At 33.0% G+C, this 24,972-nt stretch overlaps 2 protein-coding genes and 1 long non-coding RNA gene across 4 annotated transcripts; all 3 read left to right on the top strand.

The window, feature by feature from the left end:
• The first annotated feature begins 6,115 nt into the window (after window positions 1-6,115).
• LOC108835945 (uncharacterized) lies at window positions 6,116-7,310 on the top strand. Of its 2 annotated transcripts, XR_008939059.1 has the most exons (4): window positions 6,116-6,430; window positions 6,528-6,663; window positions 6,732-6,834; window positions 6,943-7,310. It is a non-coding gene; the product is annotated as an uncharacterized LOC108835945 (long non-coding RNA). The 2 variants fall into 2 exon arrangements; XR_008939055.1 differs by having other exon boundaries at window positions 6,732-7,310.
• A 3,644-nt stretch (window positions 7,311-10,954) lies between these two features.
• On the top strand, window positions 10,955-13,429 carry LOC108845296 (toll/interleukin-1 receptor-like protein). Its single transcript, XM_057010555.1, has 2 exons — window positions 10,955-11,445; window positions 13,220-13,429. Exons 1-2 carry the CDS (start codon window positions 10,982-10,984, stop codon window positions 13,233-13,235), a joined length of 480 nt encoding a protein of 159 aa, XP_056866535.1. The 5' UTR covers window positions 10,955-10,981; the 3' UTR covers window positions 13,236-13,429.
• A 2,675-nt stretch (window positions 13,430-16,104) lies between these two features.
• On the top strand, window positions 16,105-21,129 carry LOC108807974 (disease resistance protein RPV1). The gene is made up of 5 exons (XM_018580190.2): window positions 16,105-16,632; window positions 17,022-18,138; window positions 18,212-18,619; window positions 18,691-20,280; window positions 20,361-21,129. The coding sequence occupies exons 1-5, from the start codon at window positions 16,157-16,159 to the stop codon at window positions 20,898-20,900; spliced, it is 4,131 nt and encodes a 1,376-aa protein (XP_018435692.2). The 5' UTR covers window positions 16,105-16,156; the 3' UTR covers window positions 20,901-21,129.
• The last annotated feature ends 3,843 nt before the right edge of the window (window positions 21,130-24,972 follow it).

The raw sequence follows: 24,972 nt of genomic DNA, 5'->3' as shown, positions 1-24,972 counted from the left end.
TTTTTAATTTAGAATAATATTTTTAAATAAGTATAACATATTCCTAAAATTTATGAAGATATTGATATATATGTGTATAAAATTTAAGAAAACATCATAAATATATATTTAAAAATACATTCTTTATTGTGTATTAAAAGAGATATTCATGAAAAAATATTTATGAATACCTTAATGAATTCGAAATATACGTATATTAAGTAAGATGCTCTTGAATATGTATAACATATTCCTAAAGTTTTCAAAAGACTATCCTGAATTTGATATGTAAACTTAAAATCATCTTCGCAAGTTTTCAAATAATATACACATTTAAGAAAAAATAAATATACATATAAATACATTCAAGAAGTGTATTTACACATTTGTGAAGACATTTATGAATCCACAATTTTTTTTTACAAATTCATGTTGAGGAAGGTATTCCAGAAATGTTTCCTAATTATTTTTTTTTTGAATTTTTGGCTTTCAAAATTTTGAAAAATAAATAAAAATTTGACAATTCTTTTGTGATTTCTTTTGCTTTTATTATTTTCCATTTTTAATATTATCGTTTTATATATTTTAAATAATTAATTTAAATTATACTTGACGTTATAGTTGTCATATTATCTTTTATTGAAACTTATTTTGGTCAATTTAAAATTTTGAGACTACTTAAAGAAAACCTAAAAAAAGAACATTTAAGAGATTTTCTTACAATTAAATAAAAAGAAGAAACAGATTATATCTTAAAAGTGGTTAAACTCTGATAAATCATATCAATATCATAAATATTTTTTATTTATTATAAAATTATAATATGAAAATTTATGATTTAAACATGGTTAAAATATACTGTCCGCGCGTATCGCGGACAAAGAATCTGGTTAAATGTAATAACGGAAAATAATTGTCCGCTAGAAACGGATATTTTCACGAATATAATCTTTCTGGTGTCGTTTTCTAGCGACAGTGCCAGGCAAAATATGGATACTTTTTTTTTTCCTGCGGAGTATTCAAAGGGAATAACGGCCGTGTTTTCCGAGAATTCGAGACTTGGTCTTTGTCTCTCTTTTAAACGTATCTTATCATTTCGAACGTGTGTATTACTTTCGAGACCACTGAAACCCAAAACCAACTAGTGACAACTCAGTCTACCACAGCTTCAGCACCCTCTTTCTTATCTCGAGCACTTTCTTCTTCTTCTTTTAGGTTTAATTAAGTCTCTACCGTATGTTTTAATTCTCTTATCTCTACCTCTCCATACTATAAATACACGTATCATTATGAGTCATATAGTGATTATTAAAGATGTTGTCTTCTATAGTTTCTTCAATGCTATTTCTTCTTCTCCTGGTGTTGTTGCTTCATATGGATCACACATTTGGTGCTCAGACTGAGATCCGTAAACTTAGTGAGCTTTTTCTTTCCTTATCTATTTATGGTTTATTATTAGTAAAAGACATATGTTGATAACTTTAAAATATTTGATCCAGGCACAAGTGTTCACGTACTTTTTGTTCGTTAGATTTATTATATATTTGAGAAAATCATATCGTTCCTACATCTCTCTTTTAACCATATTCATATATGAGGGCGTATATTTCCCAAATTAATAGAAAAAATCATATATTCTGTTAAAAATTTAAATCAATTTTGATCCTTTTCAAAACTTTTGTCGAATCCAACTTTGTAAGTATCTATGTAAATTCTTTAAAATCCCTTTTTGTTAAGTGTGCTATTTATAGCAACGTACTTGCTATTTCACTTTGTTACTAATTAGTTCAATATATAGATAAATAATTAAATATGATTAATATTTATATTACCAAAGGCTTGATGATGCTTGACGCTATAAAACAAATTGTATTGGTGATGCAGAAGAGACGATCAATGCGAGGAGGAATTTGAAAGTCGATGACCAAAGAAGCTCCAAGGTGGGGGTGCCACCAAGCATATCAATGCATTGCGGGGGCGAGAAAGCTTTTAAAAATATGGCTACCACTTATCGTACTAATCATGGTCATCTTCCACGAGAATACCTATCTTCTGTCTGTCCGCCATGCAGCTCGTACTTCTCCAACTGTTATCATTATACGTGCACTACTACCGAATCCTGTCAATACTTCAACGGCTCACCACCAACGTGCACACACTCGGAGAACTGTCAACGGTGCCATACCTAACCATCTAGTTGCCTAAAGCAATTTTAAAATAGTGTCCTTTCTCATTTTATGAAATATTTGGTCATTTTTTTAAAAAACTCTAATACTTTGTTTTATATTTACTATTATTCTAATGAAAATTATATACTGTTGTTTTTTCTGTAGAGTTTTCAGGTACATGATAATGATAGAAAAAAAACCATACACCCATATATATATGTAACTATAATAATATGTTTAACAGATAAAAAAAGTATGGTGTCAAATAAAAACAGATAAATTTAAGTATATCTAACCAATTAAGTTAGATGAAAATGCTTCATCGAAAACAAAAATTTTAAATATAGTATAGCATCAAAATATGAAAAGATAGATTTAAATAAAAATAAACTTCCACAAAAACAATACCAAAACTTAAAAAAAAAAACAGATTTGCTCAGCACCAAAAGGGAAAAAAAAAAGAAATCCCAGATATGTAATTATTTAAGTCTCTTAGACATTGATCTATCAATCACGTTGAATTATTTTGATCACTACGTCAACCCGGATCTGGCAATTAATCAGACTATAAAACTTTGTTATATGTGTGTGTGTGTTTTTTTTTCCACTCCATGGTTCTTCGTGTCATATATATGCATGTGTCATACCAAAAAAAAAAAACATATATATATATATATATATCGGATGCAAAATGTAATACATGAAAAAAAAATATAATACATGATGTACATGGCCAATCTCGATTAATAAAAACGTTGTATATTTTCAAGTACTAGTGTTTGCTTCTCGTTAATATATATAGGTTAGTTCTTCAGATCTTGGAAAACCGAATCCAAGCACATATATACTAGTCCAAAGAGCACAAGTCATGTTCCTCTAAAGAACATATAACTGATGACTTACCAAAACGAAATCCGTCGCAAAAGAAGCAAAGGCTATTTTTGCATTTATGGGATTATTGAGAACCCGTTTTTATGTCTTCATAACTTGAGTGCAACAGAATGCGATTTCATATTTTATTTATATATTAAGAATAATCATGATCAATAGATATATTTTATTAAAAAAAAATATAATATGTTATCTTTTGAACTTATATTAGGAGAAACCCATAGCATATATTTTTTGATACCGGTTGATCCCAAGAAAAACGCAATTAGTGGTAGATAGTGAAATAGTTCAAAAATGTATTATATTGTTTAATTCGAATTTAGAATATATTCCGACTAATGTTAAAGGATAAATTGATATCTGTTACAGTCTACCAATGTAAATTTCTTGGATCGAATCTCAAATATAAGTCAAACAGTGATAATTTAGTTACCAGACAGAATCCAGAACGCATCTTTCTTGTTTTTTTCTTTCTTATATATAATTATTGACACTTTGGTCCCTTTTTGTTTAGGTTTGTCCGGCCAATCAGTCTTACTGAGAAGCTCCATGTATTTTTATCATTTATAAAAGATATACCGTATGTGCGGTAGGTGTTTCAGATGGACTTTCGAGTTCCTCCGCATGTTTAAAAAAACTACATATATGAAATGAATATAAAGACTGATCTTTTTATGAAATCATAAACCAAAAGAAGAAGAAAATATTTACATTAGAAATTGAGTAGAAAACAACAACTGAATATGATAAAAACAGTGATCAGCTTCACCATTCTTCTTTTATTTTTTTTCTCTCTTATACTTTTAATTTTGTTTTAATATGTTTATGTATTTTTTAGTGATGAATCTATTTATAACCAAAAAATATTAGCATCCTATAGAAGGTAATTTAAATAATGATCAAATTGCTAAATTCATAAAAGTAAAAGAAAACACTAAACTTGAAGTTTCCGGTTAGGATAAGAGCTGTGTTCGCTATTTTATAGATATGACAGCTTCCACTTTTTGAATAGTAAATAAAAGCGGTTGCGTGTGGTGCAGCACTAAACTTGATTTCAAAGAGGAAAAGATCGGAGATGAATCAGATGTGAGATGATGAAGACCAGCGCTGTTTATGATCCTCGTTTGAGGCTCAAGTGGAACATATTCCTCAGTTTTAAGAGAGACAGAAGCCACAGTTTCACGATTCGTCTCTATGAAGCGCTCATCAAGGCACACGTCCGGGTATGGATGGGTGACGTGGAACGCAAGAATCAGGATCTCTGTCCAAGTCTAGAGTCGCTGATAAACATTAAAACTTTCAGGTATACACACAATTGTTGGCATGTTGCTCTCTGTTACTTGGAACTTGGAAGGAGGGTCACCAATGAGTAAAGTAGAGGAGATCTATGATAATCACATCTGGAAAGAGTTGGAAAACGACACGCTGTTCCTCCTGAAGTAATGATTGGAACTTTTATGGTTTTTACTTACTCTAATCCAAAACTCAAATGTCTCCAACTATATAGGTATATCTCAATGCTATCGGTTTGTTATTGCGTTTGGATGTAAGAGATGCTCTCAAAGGTTTTGAGACCGTCTCAAACTCCTTACAGCTCGTTGACTGATCAGGTTAGCCATGCACTATTTACATACTGTATTGAATGATCAGTTGGTTTTTTTGACTTTTAACATCTTAGGGAAACTGGTATTTGTCGTGGCACCTTGACATATAATATACAAAGTGATGTGGCAATTTTATACTTTTGAACTAAGTTTTGGGTGTAAGTTGGACTCATATGTATGATTGATGCTATAAACTGAAGTGTGATTTTTATGGGTGGTGCAGAAGATACAAGGATGAAATTGGAAGGAGATGACAACAGAAGCTCCAAAGTGGAGATGGAACCGAGCAGATCAATACGTTGCGGGGGCGGGAAAACTTTTAAAAACATGGCGACCAGTTATCGTACTGATCATGGTCATCTTCCAGGAGGATACTTGTCTTCTCTCTGTCAGCCATGCAGCTCGGGAAAATGTATTGTTTATAGGTGTATTACCACCAAAGTCTGCCAATACATCAACGGCTCACCAACGACGTGCACAAGCTCCGAGGACTGTCAACCCGTATCTAGCAACTGATCGGATTATAAAACTTTGTTATACATATATCGTGTTTTTTTTTTTGCTTTTTCTATGGTTATTCGTTTCACATGTATGTTTGTGTGTTGCCACATATATTCTCATATTTTTATCGGATGCAAAATCTTTACATTAGAAAATCGAGTAGCACACAACAAACTGAACATGACAAATCAGCCATCAGCTTCACCACTCTTTTTTTTGGGTAAAAATTGTTTTCATTTCTTTGCAGGAAATGCAGTTATCGTAAATAGACTTTCACAGCGTGAATAGAACACTGATAATAAAAATTACAATCCCAACCCTTTCATCAGCAGAGATGACCAGTTATGGTTTTTTATTTTATTTTATTTTATTATTTTTGTTATTTTCTCTCTTATATACTTTTAATTTTGTTTTAATATGTTTATGTATTTTTTGTGGTGGATCTATTTATAACCAAAAATATTAGCTATAGAAGGTAGTTTAAATAATGATGAATAAAAATCAAATAATATTTTTTTTTTAATTGAAAAAATCAAATAATATTTATTATATTCATATATATGTTTTCCTTCCAAATTAATTTATAAAAACTATGTCAATTATTTAATGAATTTAGGAAATGTTCAACATACATAATTTAAGTTTGAATTTGGTTGGTGATGTACAGATAACACTATCAGTCTATCACAAATGTCATGATGTGGGTTTTGGAACAAAATTCTAGTGCTCCGGTTAATAATGTATGCCGTTTAGATTTACATTAACGGCATACTTAATATGGCTGTTGTATCACAGACCGAAGATTAACAATGTATGCCGTTTAGATTTACATTACATACGTATCTGCGTTGCGTTTCCGGTTTGGAGAAGAGCCATGTCCGTTGTTTTTTACAACTTCCACCTTCTGAAAAGTAAATAAAAGCGGTTGCGTGTGCTGAAGCACAAAAACTATATCTCTTTCCTTGGAAGACCAGCGCTGTTTCTGATCCTTGTTGGAGGTTCGAGTGGGACATATTCCTCAGTTTCCAAAGAGACAGAAGCCACAGTTTCACGAATCGTCTCTATGTAGCGCTCATCAAGGCACAGGTCCAGGTATGGAAGGGTGACGTGGAACGCAAGAATCAGGAGCTCGGTCCCAGTCTCGTGGAGGCTATGGAGGATTCAGTGTCTTTTGTCGCTGTCTTATCCCCTGGCTATGACAAGTCTTACTGGTGCCTTGAAGAATTAGCCAAGCTCTGTGATCTGAGATCATCGCTAGCTCGTCCTTTATTACCAATCTTTTACGAGGTCGATCCATTTCGGAAACAGAGTCCTTTCGAAAAAGATTTTGAAACTTTATTAAGCTCTTCTCTTATCATCTAGAGTCGCTGTTTAAAACTTTCAGGTATACACACAATTGTTGGCATGTTGCTCTCTGTTACTTGGAACTTGGAAGGAGGGTCACCAATGAGTAAAGTAGAGGAGATCTATGATAATCACATCTGGAAAGAGTTGGAAAACGACACGCTGTTCCTCCCGAAGTAATGATTGGAACTTTTATGGTTTTTACTTACTATAATCCAAAACTCAAATGTCTCCAACTATATAGGTATATCTCAATGCTATCGGTTTGTTATTGCGTTTGGATGTAAGAGGTGCTCTCAAAGGTTTTGAGACCGCCTCAAACTCCTTACAGCTCGTTGACTGATCAGGTTAGCCATGCACTATTTATATACTGTATTGAATGATCAGTTGGTTTTTTTGACTTTTAACATCTTAGGGAAACTGGTATTTGTCGTGGCACCTTGACATATTGATAGTTTGATAGATCCCGAGAGTGTTTAACAATGAATGAGCAAACAAAAGCTGTCACCGAGGCATTTGTGAGGTTACACAAGGAAGGGCTTATATATGAAGAGATTGGTTTGTTCATTGTTGCTGTTAATTTCTCAGAAACAGCCTTGTCTGATCGTAAGGTTGATCACATTGACATTAAAAGAAGAACACCAACGAAAGTACCGGGTGTGATACGTAATATGTGATCTTTATGTTCTAGCTTAACAGATTGATATTCAATATTGCTATATGGACACAATCTGCAATTCTATTATCATGCATGGCTCCATTGTGACAGTAAACAGCCCTTTTTCTATTGGTAGGTTTGTTATTACACAATCATGAATGAGAATATCAGGAGTGCATACATCGTACAAACTAACAGCCAACTCAGAACGTGTAAGCTTGACATATAAACTTTGATCAAAAGGTTGAAACTGATTATATAATCTAACAACACAACTTTCTATCATAATATAATATAATAACAGAAAAGAATTATCTACTGGGAATGGATATTTTTCACGAAAATAATACTTCTGGCGTCATTTTCTAGCGACAGTGCCAGCCAAAATATGGATACTTTTTTTTCCTGCGGAACATTCAAAGTGAATATGGTTCACTCCTTTTTTGCATATACGGCCGTGTGTTCGAGAATTCGAGACTTGGTCTTTGTCTCTCTTTTAAACGTATCTTATCCCATATTGTTTCCTAGTGAGAGCTTGACCGAGTTTACTATAGTATGGTCTAGGGAGACCACTGAAACCCAAATTAAACCAACTACTGACAACTCAGTCGACTACAGCTTCAGCACTCTCTTTCTTATCTCGACCACCTTCTTCTTCTTCTTTTAGGCTTAATTAAGTCTCTACCGTATGTTTTAATTCTCTCTTATCTCTACCTCTCTATACTATAAATAAACGTATCATTGTGAGTCATATATAGTGATTATATCAGTACAAGAGAGACTTGTGAGTTATTTAAAGATGCTGTCCTCTATAGTTTCTTCAGTGCTATTTCTTCTTCTCCTGGTGTTGTTGCTTCATATGGATCACGCATTTGGTGCTCAGACTGAGATCCGTAAACTTAGTGAGCTTTTTCTTTCCTAAACTATTTATGGTTTACAATTAGTAAAAGACATGTTGATAACTTTAAAATATTTGATCCAGGCACAAGTGTTTCAAGTACTTTTGTTCGTTAGATTTATTATAGATTTGAGAAAATCATATCTTCCTACATGTCTCTGTTAACCATATTCATATATGAGGGCGTAAATTTTCCAAATTAATAGAAAAATCATATCTTCTGTTACAAATTTAAATCAATTTTGATCCTTTTTAAACTTTTGTAGAATCCATCTTTGTAAGTATGTAAATTCGTTAAAATCCCTTTTTGTGAAGTGTGCTATTTATAGTAACGTACTTGCTATTTCACTTTGTTACTAATTAGTTCAATATAGATAAATATGATTAATATTTATAGTACCAAAGGCGGGGCTTGATGATGCTTGACGCTATAAAACAAATTCTATGGGTGATGCAGAAGAGACGATCAATGCGAGGAGGAATTTGGAAGGCGATAACGAAAGAAGCTCCAAGATGTGGTTTCCACCAAGCAGATCAATGCATTGCGGGGGCGGGAAAGCTTTTCAAAACATGGCAACCACTTATCGTACTAATCATGGTCATCTTCCAGGAGGATACCTGTCTTCTCTCTGTAAGCCATGCTTCTCGTACTTCTCCAACTGTTATCATTTTACGTGCACTACTACCGTATACTGCCAATCCATCTACGGCTCACCACCCAGGTGCACACGCTCGGAGAACTGTCAACCCGGATCTGGCAACTGATCAGACTATAAAACTTTGTTATACTATACATATCGTGTGTGTGTGTGTTTTTTTTTCATCCAAGGTTCTTCGTTTCATATATATGCATGTGTTAAAAAAGAAACGGATGCAAAATATCTAATACATGATGTGTATCCTAGTATCTGTTGAACTTTTGTTCATGGACCATACATGGCCAATCTCGCTTAATAAAAACGTTGTATATTTTCTCTCGTTAATATATATAGGTTAGTTCTTCAGATCTTGGAAAACCGAATCCAAGCACATATATACTAGTCCAAAGAGCACAAGTCATGTTCCTCTAAAGAACATATAACTGATGACTTACCAAAACGAAATCCGTAGTAAAAGAAGCAAAGGCTATTTTTGCATTTATGGGATTATTGAGAACCCGTTTTTATGTCTTCATAACTTGAGTGCAACATAATGCGATTTCATATTTTATTTATATATTAAGAATAATCATGATCAAATAGATAGACTTTATTAAAAAAAATGTAATATGTTATCTTTTGAACTTATATTAAGGGGGGTGTATTCAACCGAGAGTTTCAGGTGATTTGTATTAAAATGACAAATCCACTGTTATTCAAACATGCATTTTGAAAACTCATTTAAAATCCACTGTTATTGAACTTGACATTTCGTAAAGTACTCTGAAATCCACTGTTATTGAAAATATTTTAAGTTGTGGGATTTTAAAGTTTTGAGGTGATTTTAGAGTGTTTGGGTGAAGTTTCTTAGTTAAAAAAAAATAAAACTCAAATCCCATTGTTTTAGGTGATATTCTAGAGTAGTTTAACAAAATTCACCTAGGGGGGTGTATTCAACCGGGAGTTTCAGGTGATTTGTATTAAAATGACAAATCCACTGTTATTCAAATATGAATTTTAAAAACTCATTTAAAATCCACTGTTATTAAACTTGACATTTCGTAAAGTACTCTGAAATCCACTGTTATTGAAAATATTTTAAGTTGTGGGATTTTAAAGTTTTGAGGTGATTTTAGGGTGTTTGGGTGGAGTTTCTTAGTTAAAAAAAATAAAACTCAAATCCCATTGTTTTAGATGATATTCTAGAGTAGTTTAACTAAAATGACCTAAATCTCTGCAACTTATTAAAATCATCTGAAACTCCATTAAAAAACAAATCACATCAAATGCTAAATTGAATACATCCCCCCTAAATCTCTGCAACTTATTAAAATCATCTAAAACTTCATTAAAAATCAAATCACATCAAATGTTAAATTGAATACATCCCCCTAAGAAAAACCTATAGCATAATTTTTTGATACCGGTCCTAAGAAAAATGCAATTAGTGCTAGATAGTGAAATAACCCGAAAATGTACTATAGGATTAACCCGAATTTAAAATACTTTCCAACTAATGTTAGGGGGTGGACCAATCATCTATTACAATCCACCATGTAAATTTTCGGGACCGAACTCCAAACACCGACTGACCAAATAATGATAGTTTAGTTCCTGAGAAAATCCAGAACATATTTTTCCTGTTTTTTTCTTTCTTATCTATAATTATTGACACTTTGGTCCACTTTTGTTTAGGTTTGTCTGGCCTATTAGTCTTACTGAGACGCTCCATGTATTTTTATCATTTATAACTACCGTATGTGCGGTAAGTGTTTCAGATGGACTTTCGGGTTCCTCTCCTCGGCATGTTTAAAAAAACTACATATATGAATTATTTAAAGACTGATTTTTAATGAAATCATAAACCAAAAGAAGAAGAATTTTTTTACATTAGAAATTGACTAGCAAACAACAAACTGAATATGATAAAAACAGCGATCAGCTTCACCATTATTCTTTTATTTTTCTCTCTTATACTTTTAATTTTGTTTTAATATGTTTATGTAGTGTGAATCTATTTATAACCAAAAATATTAGCATACTATAGAAGGTAATTAAAATAATGATGAAATTGCTAAATTCATAAAAGTAAAAAAAAAAACTAAACTTGACGATTCCGGTTAGGAGAAGAGCTGTGTTCGTTATTTTATAGAAATGACAGCTTCCACTTTTTGAATAGTAAATAAAAGCGGTTGCGTGTGCTGCAGCACTAAACTTGATTTCAAAGAGGAAACACGTTAAAGGATCTCTGCACACTTTACATCTTACAAAAATTGATTTCAAAGAGGAAAAGATCGGAGATGAAGACCAGCGCTGTTTCTGATCCTCGTTTGAGGCTCAAGTGGGACATATTCCTCAGTTTTAAGAGAGACAGAAGCCACGGTTTCACGAATCGTCTCTATGAAGCGCTCATCAAGGCACAGGTCCGGGTATGGAAGGGTGACGTGGAACGCAAGAATCAGGAGCTCGGTCCAAGTCTTGAGGAGGCTATGGAGGATTCTGTGGCGTTTGTGGTAGTCTTATCCCCTGACTATGCCAAGTCTCACTGGTGCCTTGAAGAATTAGCCAAGCTCTGCGATCTGAGATCATCCCTAGGTCGTCCGATGTTACCGATCTTTTACGAGGTTGATCCATGGCACTTTCGGAAACAGAGTCCTTTCGAAGAAGATATTGAAGAGCACGCGAAAAGATTTGGCGAGGAGGAGATACAAAGATGGAGGGGAGCTATGAATGTAATCGGACATATCTCCGGATTTGTTTACAGGTACATGAGCACTCCAATATCTTCATCTCTAGTCTTATTGGACTTTATTCTACATTGCCACACTCACTCTCATCTTCATTCTAATTTAACCCACCAATTAAAAATATTATAACTTTTATTATATTTTAATGAAAAACGTGGTGAAAATCGTTATTGTCCTTAATGAAACCAAGTATTTACAAGATCTAACCTAACTATTTGACCCGACCCACTATAACCCATACCCAATACGGATCCCATCAATTAAATAATAAATAAATGAAAAAAAAAAAACAAAATCCCTAATCTTTCCATCTCCTTCTTCACGAGTCTTCTTCTGGACATCCTCTTCTTCTTCGTTCTTTTTCTCTAATTTTTTTTAAAAATTTCTCAGACAACATGTTTTTTATATCTAAACTCTTTTCTTTCTAAAAACAGGATCATACACCAAAAAGCTAAATCATATCATCTTCGTCGACTCTCCCATGGCGGTTGTGGTCACAAATCAGTTCTTTTCTTTGGACAACAGTCACAGATCACAGTTCACATTATAGAATCAAAGATTTGATGTATAAACACCAATTAAAACCCATAAAAACAGAAGAATCTTTGAAGAAAATCTATGGCGGCCGCATAAAATTGCAGGCAGAACCAAAAAAATATAAAGAGATAATTACGAAATTGCCACTTATTAAAAAAACAAAATAAAAGAAATTGACCATCGAACCCAAGGCTGGTTTGCTAAGAAACAGGAACTATACCACTAGACCACATGTTACTTTTGTTAATAGCTACATAAACTAAGTTTTGTATATTTTTATTTTAATATAAAATACACACAACCAAATATCGAACCAGTAACTCTCTTGATAACAAACAAAGAATATACCACCAAACCAAGTGCAATGTACGTTTAAATTTTCATAACTATATTAAATAACGTTTATTTTATAAATAACATAAAGCCAAATCCGAACATACGTGGAGCCCCTAAAAATTTCCAAAAAAACAAAAAAAACTAATTTACTTTTGTTGAAATTAGATATTAGTAACACTGGTCATGTAGGCCGGGAATTTTTGTTTCAAGAATTTGCATTTAACATCTGTTCTTATTTTTAATTATTAAATTATACATATAAACATATATACCATTTAAGGAAATAATTTCTATAAATATTTTATTAAATTTATTTTAAAAATTAACTATTGATCAAACTATTATTGAAATGCATGTTTTACTACATTTTTATTTTAAAAATATTTTTATATAACCAAAATTATATAAATATTTTATTAAATTTATTTTGAAAATTATTGTTGATTGAAATAATATTGAAATACATATTTTGTTAACTTTTATTTTTAAAATATTATTGAAATATTTTTTTTATAAATATTTTTGAAATTAATTGTTATTTTAAAAATTGGTAGTTCCTGAGGAACCAGTAACAAAAATTGGTTTTTGTATGTTTAAAATATGAAAGTTTGTTATTTTTAACTTGTATAGCACGGTCTTTGAAACTGGAAGTTTGTTCATTTGATTTTTTATGTGTTGTATGTTTGTGTTGAGGAAAAATAATTTATATAAATAATTTATTTTAAAATTAATTGATAATTAAATATTATTAAAATAATTTGTTTAATTTATTTTGTTATTTTAATTGGCTTTTGTATGTTTTCTAAGTTTTCTGTTATGCTATTGTTGTTTGTTAGTAACTCGCTAACATAAGAGTTTGTATAGCGAATATATAAGTGTGTTCTTTGACTTTGTTGAGTGATTATTTTGTTGCTGCAGACTTTGGAGTTCGTGAGAACAGATGTTGAAGCCTTGGAAGAGAGCTAACATGTTGGAGATTTGGAATCTTGGAAGAGTACAACTTTGGGTTTTTAGTTTTATGATAAACATTATAAAATTATGAATAAAAATATGTAAACTTTGAATTTTTAATTTCATGATGAACATTTACAAGTATAAATAAAAAATATATAAGCATTGGGTTTTTAATTTCATGCTTAATTAAAGACAAGGCAACCCATATCCTAAGAAAAAAATTTGTACTACTAGGTTTATTAGGTATTACTATGACAAAAACATTGTCAACACTTCATGAAAATAAAAAAAAATAAACTTAAGACACATGTCAAAAACGTGTAACACATTGTAAAAAAAAATACATGTCTAAAACGTGTAAAAGATAATATTAAACAAACATGTTTGAATATTAAAGTGATATTTATCTTACTCTTAGTAGTACTCAAGGTAGTAGTAATATTTCATTCTTCATAGTAATATTTTTGCAAATTATAACATTTTTTAGTAATACAACGTCATTAAACTAAATTAATTAGTAATACCAATATATTTAGACAGTTTTAGATTGTATATAACATATTGGTAGAAAAAAATTTCAGAAAATATGTGTTTTCTGAAATTCATCTCATGATGACCTTCCCATCAAGACATTAACTAGGAAGTATAAGGGTGTTTTCTATTGAAATGAGAAAATTTCTAACAACTTGAGATTTTAAGAGTATTTTATGTTTATTTGACAAATAAACACATGCATGGACATATAATCACGTAATTTACGAGATACATCTTTTAAAAATAAATAATAAGAAGAAAATTAAGGTTCTTAGAAACATGCATAACAAATAGTAATACGGAGTAGTTTTCTGGTAGTTCAGGGTAGTACATAGTAGTTCCTAGTAGTCCATATTACATATAGTAGTTCTAGCAGTACTAGTAGTTCACGCTTGTTTGAATACAATACCAATTGTAAGTAACTAATCTTCACCATTCCATCTCCATTTGCCTTAATCTTTCTGTATATACACTCGACCAATTCAGAATATGTAACATCTTCCACAGATGTTTTCATCACTAGAGTGTGGATTTGATCTTCTCCCAAGATCCACTTAATCTCAGCCCCATCCTTGATGTAACTTTCTCCATTGTCAAAACATATGATTGTAATAGGAGAAGCCATAGAATTCCCTGAAAAAAATAAAATTATGATTAGTTAACCATTTAAAGAATCTAAGTTGTCCAAGATCTTTGATACATAGTCGATACAGTAATACAAGTAATACAAGTAATACAAGTAATACACTTTCACTTTAGTAATACCAGTCGTTCTAGTAGTTCTTATAAATTTTTGCTTTTCTCGATTTAACACTTATAATTGATCAAGAGGGTGTTATACAACCCACAATATCGTCTACCACTATTGTAATGCATTATTATGCTTTAAAACAGTGCAAAATAAGAAGAAATATACAAAATTGCCCTTAAACATCCCTTTTCATAACGATATACCTAAAACTTTCATTTTTACCTAAAACTTTAGTTTTTCATCAGTTTAAGTCTTTTAATCAACTAATAATGTGTTACACAACCCAGATTATCGTCTAACACAATTTTCATATTTTTTCTTTCAAAACTGTGTTAAAAATAGAGAACAATACAAAATCTTCTTCAAACATTATTTTAATTTTTCTTTCAAAACTCTCACGATTTTTACAGCAAAATGTTGATATTTTCGTTTCACATAATACATAAAACATAAGTAGTATATTATTATGAGAATTTCGTGAAAAAAACGTACCAATTTACTTCAAAAAACCTTCAAAATCGTCAATGGAGCTAAGAATATAAGAAAAAAATCGTTTCTGGTTGGGGAAGAGGAAACAAGATGGGAGAAAAGAGACAGGAGGCGACAGCTGTCAGAAGGAGAGAGGTGGATTGGTGTGGAGACCGCCTGTTAGGTTTGGGATTTATGGGAGAATTTATGGGGGAAATTGGAGAGATGGTCGACATAATGGGAGGGGGAAGAGAGAGAAGAGAGAGAAAAGTGGGGTCTGATTTTGATTTTAATTTTAAAAAATATAGTTGGTATAAAATATTAATATAATATTAAGGGTAAGAAGGAGAAAAAAAATATGAGAAAAAAAAGTGGAGCAAGTAGAATTTTGGTGTGGCAAATAGAATATTTTTTTTTCATGTGTGGCTATGGAGAATACTTCCCAGTCTTATTCCTATGCATTTATATAAATACTAGACACCATGTTTCATCTAAGACATGTCACAAAAGTCACAACATGTTGATCTAGCTGTTCCTTTTTTTTTTCTTCTTCGAAGCTTGGATCATTCTGTTTTTTTTAGTAAGGTTTTTTGATAATCTTATCCTCATTTTCATATTCTATGAATCATCATCCTTCATTGCTTCTAAGAAATAGCGTATGTGTGTAGTCGCTATCTGCTCTCGAATCTCTTTTCACCTACTAGTGTAGAACAGTAGAGAAGAAGAAGAGCTTAGTATTCAGGCTTCGTTGAGAATCTAAATTCTAATGCTAGTTTGTGAGAATTTAACCAAGAGTGCTCACATCTCCTCCACAAACGAACACACACATTTGATAAGGAGATTAAAAAAATGTAAAATATGAACTCAGAACAACAACCTCTGTACTGAAGAAAATAGTAGATAATTTGTGTCCCAAACCCTCTGACTGATCTAGCCTCTTTGAAAGACGATTTGTTATACTATTGAACGGGACCATGAGACTATTAATTAATCAATTTTCACCTGACTTTGGTCCCCCGCTACCGACAAAGACTCAACACCCAACGCCAACCTTTTGGTCTTCACTGTAAGAATAAAATGGCATCACAACTTGCAAAAAAAGTATCTCAAAAGTTTTCTCTCTGACTTTCGCGAGAGTTTGATCGGAGATGATGGAGACCGAAGTGATCACCAAACCGCACAGACTCAAGTTCGACGTCTTCCTCAGCTTCCGAGGCGAAGACACGCGCCGCACCATCACCGAGCGCGTCTACGACGCTCTCCACAGGAAAGAGAAACTCCGCGTCTTTCGCGACGACGAAGGTATGCAGCGAGGCGACGAGATCAACCCGAGCCTCGTCGCGGCCATGGAGGACTCCGCCGCCTCCGTCGTCGTCTTATCCCCTCGCTACGCCGACTCTCACTGGTGCCTCGACGAGCTGGCCACCCTCTGCGATCTGAGAGCGTCTCTGAAACGCCCCATGATACCGATCTTCTACGAGGTCGATCCTTCGCACGTCCGTAAACAGAACGATCACTTCGCTAAGGATTTTGAAGAGCATGCGAGAAGGTTTAAAGAGGAGAAGATAAAGCGGTGGAGGAGAGCTATGACTTTGGTCGGAAACCTCTCTGGGTTTGTTTGCAAGTAGGATTCTCATTACTAGTTGAGTTATGTTTTTTTTGCAATGATTGCTAGACCGTAATTAGGTGGATTAGAAGAGATTAGACTAGTTATTCAGGGGATTAGGCCTTAACCATTAACGAATTATTCGAGTATTATATTTATATAAACTGTTTTAGTTTTGTATTAAACTATAAAATTATTTTTATATGAATTATAAAAGTTAGATTTACAAAACAAAAGAAATTAGATAAATTTTGTGGATTTATACCATTGATATAAATCGGATTTTAGGAAAATATATTTTGTTAGGACCGACTTGCCATGTAGATAGATTGTTAGAACATTTTTGTTTTTGGATGTGAATGCTCTGTCTGAAATTTTGTTTTTTTTGTTTTTGTTGATTTTGGCAGAGAAGAGACTGTTGATGATGAAATGATAGGGCTTTTGGTAAAGAGAGTTTTATCCGAAGTGAGCAACACGCCAGAGAACGTTGGAGAATACACCGTTGGCCTGGAGCCACGTGTCCATGACTTGATGGATCTTGTCGACGTTAAATCCAGCTCCCACGTTCAAATCCTGGGACTTCACGGTATGGGTGGTATTGGGAAGACGACCCTCGCGAAAGCCTTTTACAACAAGATCGTCGCAGACTTCGAGCAACGAGTTTTCATCTCAAACGTTAGAGAAAGATCATCGGACGGTGACGGCTTACTCAATCTACAGAAGACTCTGATCAAGGGGCTTCTCCGTTTTGTACCTGAAGTAGAAGATGTTACCAAAGGGAGAGACAAGATAAGAGAGAGTGTTTATGAGAAGAAGATTCTTGTGGTTTTAGATGATGTTGATAACTTAGACCAAATTGATGCCTTAATTGGTGAAAGGAGTTGGTATGGTGAAGGAACTCTTATAGTCATCACTACTAGAGACGAAGAGATTCTGAGTAAGCTCTTAGTGAACCAAAGGTATGAAGTCAGGTGCTTGACTGAAGAGCAGGCACTGAAGCTGTTTAGTTACCATTCACTAAGGAAAGAAAAGCCAACAGAGAGTTTACTAGAGCTGTCCAAGAAGATTGTCAAGATATCAGGTCTACTACCACTGGCACTCGAAGTGTTTGGTTCTCTTTTGTATGACAAGAAGGAGGAAAAAGAATGGCAGACTCAAATAGAGAAGCTCAAGAACACTCAACCAGGCAATCTCCAGGACGTTCTGAAGCTGAGTTTTGATTCTCTAGACGACGAAGAGAAGAAAGTGTTCCTCGACGTTGCGTGTCTCTTTCTCAAAATGCAGATGACGAAAGAGGAAATCGTGGATGTGCTTAATGGTTGTGGGTTCAACGCTGAGGCTGCTCTCGGTGTTCTCAGACAGAAGTCTCTTGTTAAGTTCTTGTCGGACGAGAATCTTTGGATGCATGACCAGATTCGAGACATGGGATGGCAGTTAGACCTTAAAGAAACACCTGGGGATACTAGAATGCGGAGTAGACTCTGGGACCGTGCTGAGATCATGAATGTATTGAACAATACGAAGGTAATTTTATTTAAATCTACACTTATAAATTTGAGTTGCATTCTTTCATGTTTGTTGTGTAATGGGATAATAGGAAACATCATCCATCCAAGGAATTGTACTTGACTTTAGGAAGTTACCAACGCATCCAAGGGCAGAGAACATTGTGTTGACGAATCTACATGAGAAGCCAGGCGTAAGATCTGTGTTTAGTTACCTGAAGAATAAATTTATTGGATTCTCATCAGAGGAAAAGCCAAAAAGCTCTGAGATCACCATTCCTGTAGAGCCTTTTGCCCCAATGACAAAGCTAAGACTTCTTCAGATTAATCATGTGGAGCTGGCAGGGAATCTTGAGCTTCTTCCTTCTGAACTCAAGTGGATACAGTGGAGAGGTTGTCCGTTAAAAGATGTTCCACTGAATCTTCTTGCTGGGCAACTTGCTGTTCTTGATCTTGCAGAGAGTGGTATAAGACGCATCCAGAGTTTGCGCAGCAAAGGGGTAATGTTTTCTTGCTTCCTTTAACATTGGCAAGATTATGTCGTTTGAGTCAAAGTCTCACTGCCTTTCAGGTGGATGGGAGCTTGAAGGTTGTAAATTTGCGTGGTTGTCATAGCTTGGAAGTTGTTCCTGATTTATCAAACCATAAGTACCTAGAGAAGCTTGTCTTTGAACGATGCATGCGTCTGGTGGAAGTTCCTAGATCAGTTGGCACTTTGAGAAAATTACTTCACCTGGATTTCAGAAACTGTCCAAACCTCACTGAGTTTCTTGTGGATGTTTCTGGACTGAAGAGTCTTGAAAAGCTTTACCTCTCCGGATGTTCAAACCTGAGTGTGTTACCAAAAGACATTGGTGCTATGACATGCTTGAAAGAGCTTCTTCTTGATGGAACAGCGATAAAGGAGTTACCAGAATCGATTTTTCACCTCGAAAATCTTCAGAAGCTGAGTCTAAAGAGTTGCAGATCTATTCAAGAGCTACCTATGTGCATAGGAACATTGACATCACTTGAGGAGCTAGATCTTAGTAGCACTTCACTGCAAAGTCTTCCGAGCTCTATTGGAAATCTAAAAAATCTCCAGAAGCTGAGTTTGATGCATTGTGCTTCTCTTTCTAAGATACCTGAGACTATCAGTAAGCTCAGATCACTGAAGAAACTATTCATCTACGGAAGTGCAGTGGAGGAGCTACCTCTAAGCCTAGGCTCACTGCCATGTTTGACTGACTTTTCAGCAGGAGAATGCAAACTTCTGAAGCATTTTCCAAGTTCCATTGGTGGTTTAAACTCTCTTCTCGAACTTGAGTTGGATGGGACACCAATTGAAACTCTACCAGAAGAGATTGGCGACTTGCACTTTATCCAAAAGCTTGTGTTGAGAAACTGCAAGTCTCTCAAGGTTCTGCCTGAATCAATAGGAAACATGGACACACTCCATAGCTTAAACCTTACAGGCTCTAGCATTGAGAAACTGCCTGAAACTTTTGGCAAGCTTGAAAACCTAGTCTCACTCCGAATGGACAACTGTAAAAGGCTCAAGAGGCTTCCTGAGTCATTCGGAGACTTGAAATCGCTTCACCGTCTGTTCATGAAGGAAACTCCAGTGAGAGAGCTGCCAGAGAGTTTTGGAAACCTCTCAAATCTAAGAGTATTGAAGATACTGAAGAGGCCTCTGTTTAGAAGTTTTCCAGGTACAAGTGAAGAACCTAGTTTTGTTGAAGTACCAAACTCTTACTCAAACCTCTTGTTGCTTGAGGAGCTAGATGCTAGAGGTTGGGGGATATGGGGTAAAGTTCCAGATGATCTTGGAAAGCTTTCATCTCTCAAGACACTAGAACTAGGGAATAACTATTTTCACAGTCTTCCATCTAGTCTTGAGGGGTTGTCAAACCTTAAAATGTTTACATTGTATGACTGCCAAGAGCTGAAGTGTGTCCCTCCTCTTCCGTGGAAACTGGAGAGGCTAATACTGGCAAACTGCTTCTCATTGGAGAGTATATCCGACCTCTCAAAGCTGCAGAGCTTGGATGAGCTCAATCTCACAAACTGTGGGAAAGTGGATGATGTTCCAGGCCTAGAACACTTGAAGGCTCTGAAAAGACTATACATGAGCGGCTGTAACTCTAAGTTCTCTGTTGCAGTCAAGAAAAGACTTTCCAAGGTGATTGTTCAAACTCTACATCATCTCAGTTAGTTGTGTTTTTCAGGTTTTTTTAACAATCTTTTGAACTCTCACTGCAGGCTTCTTTGAAAATGATGGTGAATCTGAGCTTACCTGGAAACAGAATCCCTGGCTGGTTCTCACAAGGCCCTCTCACATTCTCACCTCAACCAAACAGAGAGCTCAGAGGCGTAATCCTAGCTGTTGTTGTGGCTCTTAAGCAAGACTGCGTAGCTGACTACCAGCTGCCTGATGTGATGGAGGTTCAAGCCCAAATTCTCAAACTTGATCAACCCTTGTACACCCATACATTGCACCTCTCTGGAGTGCCAAGAACAAGTGATGATCAGCTCCACATCTGCCGGTACCCAGCTTTGCATTCGATGATTTGGACGTTTAAAGATGGGTACACCATACAAGTCGTTAAACGGGAACCACCAATCAAAGAAGGAGTTGAGTTAAAGATGCATGGGATTCATCTGGTTTACGAAGGGGATGATGATTTTAAAGGTGAGGAACATGTGTTGAACGAGACACAGCTCACTGTCTCTCAGAAGCTTGCCAATTTTTTCAGATCTTTTGAAGAAGGTGAAGCCAGCTCAATAAGTGAATCTACTTGATACTCACAACGGATGGTTCAGTCTCTCTTACTGTTATGGATGGTGTTGATAAGTTAAGTTGGATGGTGTTTTTTAGTTTTTTTTTGTCGAAGTGTGAATAATACTCTTTCATATTTGTCTGATAATTAAAGCATACAACATTATTATGTTGATGTTATGTTGTCAAGTGGTTGACATCATTGTATCTTTATCATTACAAAGATGCATGACATCATACATGTCAGTGACATTATATTTACATGACATCAAAAGATTTCCATCAGACTAAAAGCAATGTACAACATCCATTTCATATCCATCTCAAGTCAATCCACAATCAAACAATTTATGACTTCTTCAAACCATATGCTTCTTCATGTCAAATGTTGTCAATAATCCAACTTGGTCATTTGTTTAAATAGTCTAGTAAGTTATATATTTCATTCAATGGAACTGTCACGGTTCAGAAAATTAAAAGTTGTCTTTACAATATTTTTTTTTGTCAACTTGTCTTTACAATATAAATAGTCAACGTAAATTAACAGTGGAATATAGTTTAAAATTATCAAATATATACATAACTATAGGTTGTTCTGTTGGCACATGCTGGCATTATCTTCTTACTAATATTTTTTTATTAATTCAAAAACAATCGCGACAAATTGTTATTTATGTTTTCAAAAAGTTTAAATCAAACATCAAATTAATTATATATGATAAAAAATTTCCTTTATGTATATATATATATATATATTACTGTGTTCAAAAATATCAATATAAGAATTATCTTATTTAAAAAAATCTGATATTATTAATATACATTTTGTTTCTAACTATATAATAAATTAAATACAAAATTTATTAAGGGTATCTAATAAAATTTTAGTTATTTTACCTTTTTAAATGTATAAATGATATTAACTACTTTAAATTTTAACGTAAAAGTTCGAATGCGAAAAATCAAACAAAATATATAATATTAATGGTATGGTAGGGCAGAGCACTTCTCTTTCATTCTAGCAGTTGAATGATTTGAAAGAAAAAAAGATACATACATTATGAATCTTATATATAGTAGGTTAGGACTAGTTATACTGCTTCAAAACGACTCTTTTCAATTATGCACTTAGTTAAAGTATGAAAAAATCTGCTCAATTTTTGCAAATTTTATTGAGAGAATGACTAATTGATATTTGAATCTTATACAACCCTATTAGTGTCAGCTAGAAAGAGAGAACATGAGATGTGACTATTCCTTATATCTTAATAACTAAATATCAAAAATAGACTTGAGAGGTTCTAGAATATATTTTATATGTATATACTCTGTTTTAGCAAGAAATCATCTCTTGGATCAACAAGAATCTGCAGGGTAAGGAGAAGAAGAAGCAAGAAACAATTGATTTTGGTGGCATATTAGGAAGCTCAAACTTTGATCTCATGCTATTCATGCTAACTGCGATTGGAGTCAAACTGCCTGAAGAAATGGAGTTAACGAAGGAAGTTGAGGATCCGGAAAAGACACCACCGGCTAGGAAAGACCCGATGGAAGAGCAGAAAGAGAAAGAAAAAGAGAGTTATAAAGAGTACTATGAGAATTTTGCAAATGGCACGAGATCAAAGTTGTATCTAACATACAATAGATTTTATTTTGTATGCTATTATTTCATATGCTTATATATTACGTATATTTATCTCTAATTTGTACCGTAAATTTTAAATACAACCAAAATAGTTTTTTTTTATAATCAAACTAAATAGTATAACATCCAATTAAGGTTAGGACTTCTCTTTCATTCTAGCAGTTGAATGATTTGAAAAAAAAGATGTATACATTATGAATCTTATATATAGTAGGTTAGGACTTAGTTATACTGCTTCAAAACGACTCTTTTCAATTATGCACTTAGTCAAAGTATGAAAAAATCTGCTCAATTTTTGCAAATTTTATTGAGAAAATGACTAATTGATATTTGAATCTTATCCAACCCTATTAGTGTCAGCTAGAAAGGGAGAACATGAGATGTGACTATTCCTTATATCTTAATAGCTAAATATCAAAAATAGACTTGAGAGGTTCTAGAATATATTTTATATGTATATACTCTGTTTTAGCAAGAAATCATCTCTTGGATCAACAAGAATCTGCAGGGTAAGGAGAAGAAGAAGCAAGAAACAATTGATTTTGGTGGCATATTAGGAAGCTTAAACTTCAAAAGATTTCATTACTATTTTTCTTTGTGCTGTTTTTACAAAAATAATATGTAGAAACAATCTTTAGTTTTAATCAGTGGTTTCTCGTCCATTTGCAGTTATCTTCTGCACCAAGTCGGAGGTTTGAAGTGAATGATGTAGTCCTCAAGTCTTTTCTTCAATTTTTACAAATGGTTTTAGTGTTTAGCGTAGAATCTTTGCTACTTTGTGCTTGAAACACACATTTGCATATTTGGCTCTGCAAGTTGATAAATAATGTGATCTTCAGTTATGTTATGATAGTTGAATGATGTGATAATGTGTTTGGTCTAGTTGTTGTGTGACATCTCAGAAACCTATAAAATATTTATAGGTTAAGAAAACTGAGAAAACTAATATCAATTATGTAGATTGACAAAACAGAGAAAAACGATATAGATGCCATAGGCACATAGATAGAGGAACCAAATGAAATCCGATATTGTACCTTGTTTAATTTGCAAGATTACGGATAAAGACATTGGTGTGGAAGGTCAAATCAATTATATTGTACTCGCATACATGAACTTGACTGGTAGCGTCTCCAAGCGGTTTGGGATCTTACATCATATATGCGCTGGATCTTTCACATAACCTACCTACTGCTACCATTCCCTATGAACTCACCAAGATGAAACTGATTAAGAGTCTGGATCTTTCTTAAAACCAGCTACATGGGAGAGTTCCTCATTTCAAAATACTTATTCTAAACATTGTAGGGAATCTAGAAAGAAGGAGTAGTATCTTTTTTTTCAACAAGAGGCAATACTATTAGATTGGAGTAGACGCCTTATTATTGCGTTAGATGTGGCTAGAGGATTAGAGTATCTTCGTACGCTATGTTTACAAATATTTATGACTACATTTATTGTTAAGCTTATAAAATTTGAACTTTTTTTTTACATTTTTAATTCTTTTAAATTTTAACTTTTATTTTTGAGAATATTATTTTTGGATAATAATAAAATATATGTAGGTATTTTATTATTTTTATATATGTTTTATTTTTGGCCCCATTTATATATATATGTAGATTTTAATTCACAACAATATAGATAGATTAGATAGATTTATATTTTAAAAATATTATTGAAAGACCAAAATAAATAGTTTACGAGACTGCAGAATATAGTTTTAAATTGACAATGTTTACATATTTACATTTTAAACTATGTGTTTCGCCCGCACATCAGAGTATAAATATTTTATAATTACTTATTAATATGTTCATTAGTAATAAAAAAACTTTAATGATAAATTCTTATTTATGTTTTCTTTCTTAACCAATTATTATTTATGTGCTAACTACTAATTAAAAAAATATAATGCTAAATTATTATTTATGTTTTCTTCTGAAAGTTTTTACGTAAATTATTTTTGAAATTTTCTTTGTACATTTATTATTAACAAATAAATATTAAAATAAATCACTCAATATTTTATCTTTAATATATAAGATTAAAATTTTTATTTGATTTAATATTTAGTTATGTGTTTTCTGTTTTTTAGTTTTAACTTTTTATTAAATATATTTTCAGATAACATCACAACATATATAATAAGTTTATTTTTATTTTAAATATATTTTTAGATTTAAATAATTTTTATTATTATTAATTTTAATCAGTTATCTAATCAAAATAATTTAAATTTTTTTTTATTATTGGGTAATTTATATATTATATTTATTAAAATATAAACAATATTTAATCATTCTAATTTTTAACACAATAGTCCGAATGCAAAAGAAAAACAGATGGCAAATATGATATAGATAGATATTATTTGTAATTTAAACAATTTATTTTTTGTTTTATTTTTCCAACTGGGATTAGAGAAGTCGATAATATTCTGATGGGTC

The sequence above is a fragment of the Raphanus sativus genome, chromosome 1 (assembly GCF_000801105.2).
Source record: "Raphanus sativus cultivar WK10039 chromosome 1, ASM80110v3, whole genome shotgun sequence".
NCBI lineage: Eukaryota > Viridiplantae > Streptophyta > Magnoliopsida > Brassicales > Brassicaceae > Raphanus > Raphanus sativus.
Note: the sequence above shows the minus strand (reverse complement) of the source record. Positions and strands in the feature narration are given on the sequence as shown.